Source organism: Tupaia chinensis, unplaced genomic scaffold, assembly GCF_000334495.1.
Source record: "Tupaia chinensis unplaced genomic scaffold, TupChi_1.0 Scaffold000654_1, whole genome shotgun sequence".
Taxonomy (NCBI): domain Eukaryota; kingdom Metazoa; phylum Chordata; class Mammalia; order Scandentia; family Tupaiidae; genus Tupaia; species Tupaia belangeri.
In genome coordinates, this window is record NW_006160175.1 from 550,257 (window position 1) to 557,899 (window position 7,643).

Genomic DNA, 7,643 nt, shown 5'->3' on the forward strand with positions numbered 1-7,643 from the left:
GTGTTGTATTAAATTCTTACACTAAAATGTACCTGGGCATTTAAAAATTCACATTAGAAAAGTTTATACTTTAATAGGATTCATAAACAAGCTATGTAATATATTAATATTATGTATCTATTACAAATTCCTCTTACTTATTTCCCTGAAGTAACAAATTCAGTTTTGATTTCTGATTTTTTTTTTTTTTTTTTTGCTATAAGGCACATCTGCTCACCAGAAAGAGACAGAGAAAGAGAAAGAAAGTGAAACAGTGACCCCCATTGGCCCTGGCCACATGGCAATCCTTTCTCTATTCTCTTCTCAGGATTTTGGGTACACATGCCCCCATGTTTTTCAAGCTGCCAGTTCTGAGACTCAACCCGCACAGTTGGCCATGTAGGATCCAGCACCTCATCCACCACTTACCAACCACTTACCCTTTTCTCCGATACATCCTATTCTTCCTAGTCCATCTCCGTTATACACGTGTACCTGGGAACACATGCACACACACACATACAGATACACTTGGCTTTGAATTCAAGCCTGTTTTCTACTTTTATGATGTCTTCTCCTACCTCCCTTGTAAGGATTTTATAGCAACTGTTATTTAATGGCTGATCCTTGACATATGCAACTGTAAATTAGAACTACCATATGATCCAGCAATTCCACTCCTGGGTATCTACCCAAAGGACAGGAGAGCACTCAGTCGGAAAAGCGCTTGCACAACTATTTTCATTGCAGCATTAATCACAATTGCTAAGACATGGGACCAACCCAAATGTCCACAAACAGATGAATGGATTGAACAATTATTGTGCATATACTCCGTGGAATACTATTCAGCCATTAAAAAAAAAAATAACAAGGCCCTGGAATTTGATAGAAAGTGGACAAATATGAGAACTTGTTGCTGAGTGAAGCAAGTCAGGCTATGAAAGAGAGACATTGTATGTCTCCATTTAACATATACTGACTGTCCGCACTCTATGGTAGAGACTGAAAGACTGGAGAACGTAAAAGCATTAAAAATTGTAGTGGACACTAGAGACAAAGTGGAAAGAGTATTGGAGGAGAAGAGCATAGGAAGGGAAATTTGGGGGGGGGAATGGAGAGGTAAGACACTTGTGGGACACAGATAAAGATTTTTATTTGTTGACAAGGACGTGTATAATAGTCTCAACTGGGTTGGACTGAGGTGTATATCATGCTGGGTAAAGTCTTCACAATCTAAATGATTTATAGCATTTTAATGTATGAATAATAATTTTTAAATGAATAAAATTAGAAAAGAAAAAAATTGACTAGCTAGCTTTCAAATATTGCAGCTTTCTGTCTCTTACTACTTACAATGAGCAAGTACTAAATTATTCTGAGCCAGAATGCAGAATCCAACTTGAGATTTGGATGTGTTACATACGAAAACCTCTGATATTACAACTATTGTTTCATTGTTTCGTGATAATAATTAGTGTTAATCTATGTCAACTGTGAAGAGTTGGAAAAATAAGTTTCATGGCTGTTGGCAGAAGACACAAATAGCAATAGCCAGAATAGATTATTTTGAATCTGTGTTCCCACAGCGTAATCTGAGGAGGACCAGATAACAGCAACATACTTAGTTGTTTGTGTTACTAGAGAGGAATCCTGAGCTTATATAACCCCATCTTTTGTAATAGATAGTAAAACTACTCAATTTTTGCCCCAATCTTTCATTCTATACAGTGAACACATCCATTTGCTTAAAAAGAAATTGCTACTTCTGTCTTCCAAGTTTCTGTGTTATGGAAATATCTGTGAAAAGATAGCTTGAAATAAAGGTGTTTGATTGGTTCTTATATCATAGAGCACTTAGTCTTGTATTTTCCTGCTTCAGAATCTCCAATTGTTGTCCATACCCTTAGAAGAAAATCCATTCTCACTCTTTTGGCCTAGAAGATCCTAAATGAGCTAGATATCCTAGATAGCCTACCCTGAGGATATCTCTGTGTTCTTTTTATACCATTGTTTTGGCCTTTCTCTTTCCCGAACCCATCGGTAGTCTTTGTGTTACCACTTTCCTCTGCCTGGTAATGTTCTTCCCCCGTGTTATCACCTAACAAGCTTATGGACATTGAAGAGAGCTTGAATCAAATCAGAAAGTGAATGACTTATGTACAAAAACACCTCAGGCATTCTATCATGTCACTCTGCTTCATTTTTTTAATAGTACTATATCAAATTTTTGTTGTTTGTCTGCCTCCTGCCATTTCTTACCATATGTATGTAAACATATTTTAGAGAGTGTGTGTATTCAATCTCTCTCAAAATCTTAGAACAATATCCTTTAGTAGCCACTAAGAATTAATGAATGAATGGAAACATGCACAAGTTAACATTCCCTCTAATCTATTTTTTTCCTCCTCATTGTTTTCCTTATACTTTTCCTTGCCTAAGTCAATAATAAATCTCATTATTTGATCTCTAATGAAGAACTTAGGCTATCCCTAAGCTTGAAAATAAGAGTACTACAGTAAAGAATCGATGAGAGCTTCTCTCCAAATAACATTAGCCACCTGCTTGTTAGTTATAGTTTAATTATACACTTTTCTATTTAATACCATGGGTGACAGACCAGCAACATGATGACCTGTTTAGTTTCATTGGCACTTAAATACAGTCTCCACAGGAGATTATAACAGGTTGCTAGGCTGTTTGTTGGTACTAAGTAAAATTTGTGTTTGCCTGCTAATTCCCTCTAGTGCCACATTCAAGACATTTCTTCATTTGTGTAAAACTTTATGCTGGGAAAATTAATTTTACAAGCTGTTGCGATATACAGTGATTGAATGTATAAGATAAACTTAAAAAGAATTTCAAAAAGAACTCAAAAAAAAGTAGCTATAACTTATCTTCTTATAAGCATATTATTATTGATCAACAGTGAAAGGACCTAGCATAGAAATGGCAAATATTCTTCAAGTTTTTTTTTTTTTTTTATACTTCTCTTTGTCTGAGAAAATTGTATAAATGACTGGTCATAATATATAATAGCCACTATAAAATTTGAGCTCTTTTCTATCAGTCCTTCAACTATCTTCTTTGTCTGCGATAATTTACTTGATGGAGGAAGCATAGAAGACTGTAATACGGTTGCTTGACACTCTTGAAATATAAATGTGTACATATGAAAACACATTTGATTTGTGAATTAAGTGCTTTTTTTATTTTTAGTTGCTGTCTCCCTTCTTCCATTTAGTTAGTTAATTCTACTAAGAATCAGGCGTTTTAAGCGAACAGTTGTATTTTTAGATCCACAATACATTTAACAGGGGTTTATATGTGTATCTTCTAAAAGACTGTTACTGATATAAGAACTGACCATTATCTAGTCAATAGAAGACATTTAATCACCATTCTACCTTGAGTATAATTTCACGTTGGTAATTTGCACTCTGTGAAACCACTGGGTTAAAATTGATCATTTTTCAAAATTTATTTTAATAGCAAGCAATAAAGGATAACATCAAAAAAAGAGAAGCAGAGGAAAAAGAAAAACGTGCCAGAATCGCTAAAGAATTAGCAGAGAAAGAACGGTTTGAACGCCAGCAAAAGAAAAAGCGTTTATTAGAAATGAAGACTGGTGAGTACACTACATTTCAATTTATACTATGTCTATTTAAGATTTATACTGGTTACTGTCTTAGCATTTTGTTGTATGTGGCAAAAAAAGAAAATGTGATCACTTATTTAGTATTGGATTGTCAGGAAAGTCATGACACATTTTTGCATAGAAAAACAGAAAAATATGTCATGACTTTCCCAACAACCTAATCATTAAACTATGGAGCAATTCTTTTTTTAAACAAGCTTTCCTTTTTTCAGTTTACTAACAAATAGTGTCTTCATCCTAATATTAAGAGGTGATTTGGTCCTCTGGTCTACTTTTCTGGTTCCAGTATATTCAATTTTCTTTAGCTAGTACTTTGATAACCAGTCTATCAAAATGAATGTCAATTAGTAAGTTAAAAACTATAAGGAACTACGAGAATTACCTATAGTTGAAGATACCTCATATCCTTAACAGAGTATTCTAAGAGAGGGAGAAAAAAAAGAAAAAAGAGATGGAGGGATGGAGCCATCAGGTGGCATGTGATGGATTCCCACATGACCAACCACAGTTTGAAGCCCAGACTCAGTGGCTCAAAAAGCATGCCAGGCATGTGTGTGTGCATGCCCCAAAATTCTGAGAAGAGAATGGAGTAGAAGGGATTGCAACATGACAATCCCCCCTTGTGAGTGATTTCTCATTTTCCTTGTCTTTGTTACTCTCCAGCAAGTGTACATGCCCTATGGCAAAAACCTTAAAAAAAAAAAAGAGAGAGAGGGAGATGGGAAAACTTATAGATTAATAGAGATTTAAGAGAGGTATTAAACATTTTCAGTATATGGTATATGGAACTTATGTGTATTCCATTCCCAATAAATAACTGTGTAAAAAACTACCCCAAAAATTCAAATATTTTTTTTTGTAGACGTAAAATATTGTTGTCATATGTTTCAAAGTATCTTTTAGATACTCCTACTGAAATTTTACAGACAAGAATACACGATGTCTGGTGTTTAAGTCAAAATAGTCTGGAGTGAATAGGAAGTAGACATAGACAGGCTTACAGTGAAAGAAGGTTGACTATAAATAATAATTGCTGAAGTTGGGTAATCAGTAATTGGGCGAAGTCGAGCTCACTATACCATTTTGTCTTACTTTTATATATGTATTTTCAAGTTTTGTGTAATGTTTTTTGGGAAAACAGAAAAGAAATTACAGTTTTAAAGAAGCACACATATTTTTTCCAAAGCTAAAAGCTACCACTATCTCACTATCTTAGAGGCAAAAGAATTAAGTAAATTGTAGTTACATTTTTACTTTCTGAAAATTCTGTCCCTTCCACTTCCATGCCACTAAGGATTGCAAAAAGCTTTAATTAAAATCCGTCACCTTCACTGTTAAATCACCATAGTTTACAATTTAGGACTGCAGAGTCTTCAATGTAATATGCTTGTTTCTTCCAGGAAAGAGAAGTCATCTAAGCACAATTATTTATGTTTTAAAATTTAGAGATTGTTCTCAAAAATATCGTGAAGTATTAACAAAAGCACAGATCAGAAAGGATTAGGTTAGCACTGATTTTAAATAATACTTCTGGAAATAATTTTATATTAATATATTACTGTCTAATTTTTGGAACATTCTGGTATTTGAATATTAACTCATTTAGTGTTAGCTAAGGAGTCTTCTAGATGAATTACTGTAATTGATGGAAGCTGGCTTTGTGGTTTTTACTCAAAGGACTATCACAGAGAGCCTCACAGGAATTCTGTTGCATCAATTTAAAACATTGAAAGCTCATAGGATGCAAAAATTTTAATAAAACTTCCAATGTAATCTTAAGAATGTTTTCATTTAAATTTGTAGTTCTTCTAAAGCAAATTTCCAGTTTTAAGAACAATTCATTTTATTTTCCGAGGTTAAAAATAACATTTTTACATTATTGAAAATGTGTAAAAAGTAGTAAATCAAAAGAATATTACTCATAATCACACACTATTCAGCAAATCAGTTAACATTTTGGCACAGTGTTCCTTTTTTTTTAAGGAATTATTTTATTTAACTTTATTTATGTATTTATTTTAATTTGAACAGAAAGGGGCAGAGTGGGAGACAGAAAGAGAGAGGGAGAGAGAGGAAATGTGAGAGAGCAAGCCGCCAGGTCCAGGACTCAAACCGCAGTCAGCACTGAGGGAGTCCAGCACCCTTAACCACCACGCCACCTGCCAGCTCCAGCACAGTGTTCTTTTACTTTTAAATTTTTCTACATTTTAAGAATAGCTATGAACCTTGTGAATGTACAATTTAGTGTCTCACTTTTATTGAACTTTCTGGGTGTTTGATGTTATTATAGTTCATAATTCTTTTTTTTTTTTTTTGAGAGGTTTTTTCACTATAGGGTGCGTGCGCTCGCCAGACAGACAGAGAGAGACAGAGAGACAGAAAGTGAGAAATCACCCCCCAGGGGGGATGGTCACGCCGCAATCCCTTCTCCTCCATTCTTCTCTCGGGATCTTGGGCATGCACGCACACGCGCCCGGCGTGAGTTCTAAGCCACTGGGTCCGGGACACGAACCGCCGTCGACTACGTGGGAATCCAGCAACATAGCCATTATGCTAACTGCGGGTTCCCTATAGTTTATAATTCTTAATATCATTGTCATTTATTTCACTGGATATACTATAATGAGTTAAACATCCATTGGTCAGTAATGAAATCATAGAACAATAGTTTATTTTTGACTCTTTATTGTGATAAATATATTTATGCATAAAGACTTAGAAAATGATTTTAATTATTTTATTAAGATAGGGAATTGGGCCAGCAAGTGGCATGGAGGTTAAGGTAGTTGGATCCCACATGACCCACTGAGTGGTTCAAGTCTCCCTGGGAACTTGTAAATCATGTCACATGTGCCAAAAATCCCAAGAAGAGAATAGAGGAGAAAGGATTGTGTGTCGCCATTCCTTCCTTCTGTGGGGGTGATTTTTCACTTTCTCTCCCTTGTGCTGTGCGTTTGTCTCTGTCTGTCTGCTTGTCTGTCTCTCTCTCTATCCCTCTCCTGTGAGTTCACGCACTCGATTGCAAAATAAAATAAAGTAAAATAAAATAAATAAGTAAATGAGAGTAGAAGTATAAATATTTTTAAGACATCTGATGCATGTTGCCAAATTGATTTTCAAAAGTGTTATTCTAATTTCCTCGACTTTCAACATTGGTTTATGATTGTGCCTTGGTTGAGTGGCTCACTTTTTAACATTTTTTAAATAAACTGAAGAGGTGTTTCATTATCTTAATTTGCATCTTTTTGGGTACTACTGAAGTTGGATATTTTCAGTTTTTATAGTTTATATGTATTTTCTCCTTTGTGAATTGTTGTCTTAGTCTTTATTTCATTGATTTGCACAAGTTAGTTCATTATGCTTAACATATCTCTTCACAACTTGTCTTTTTACTTTTATATCTTGACACAAATGAAAAAGTGTTTTGTTTTTGCTCTATAATATTTTATTATAATCCTTTGTGATTTTCTAAATCACCTTTAGAATCAGACAGTCATCCTTTTAGCTATGTTATATCCACTTCAACTTTTTCTAGTTTGAGTTATCTTTAATTGACTCTACCTCACATATTTATAATTATGCTTTAATTATACACATATTTAATATATAGATTTTTATATACTAGGGTGAATTTTGACTTTTACTGATACTATTCTAATACTTAACCATCAGCTGTGATTAGTAATTCATTTATGTTGCATTAAGATAGATAGTTTTAAGTTGAGGGCATTATCTTTTTTATTCATTTTAAAAATAGTTTAGAATGTTTTTATTTTTAAAAGTAGATTTAAAAAAAGGTTTCATTGCATCTTTTGTTAATCATAGAGTTCATTGACCTTTCAGATTATTTTATGGAATGTTCTCTATACTTCTCTTCCTAAACATGGTTTGCAAATCATGATAAGTTGGTCTCAAATAAATGTAAGATTTTCACCCAACAAGACTTCCCAAAGCCTCTAATTAGCTGAGTTAAATATGTGCTGTATATTTTGAAATTTTCTGAAAG

At 33.9% G+C, this 7,643-nt stretch overlaps 1 protein-coding gene across 1 annotated transcript in view; it reads left to right on the top strand.

The window, feature by feature from the left end:
• Positions 1–7,643, top strand: part of DIAPH3 (diaphanous related formin 3) — a 556,802-nt gene that overhangs the window by 381,685 nt on the left and 167,474 nt on the right. The window contains 1 exon segment of the mRNA XM_006159773.3: positions 3,472–3,607. Within this exon segment, the coding sequence (XP_006159835.1) occupies positions 3,472–3,607 (136 nt within the window).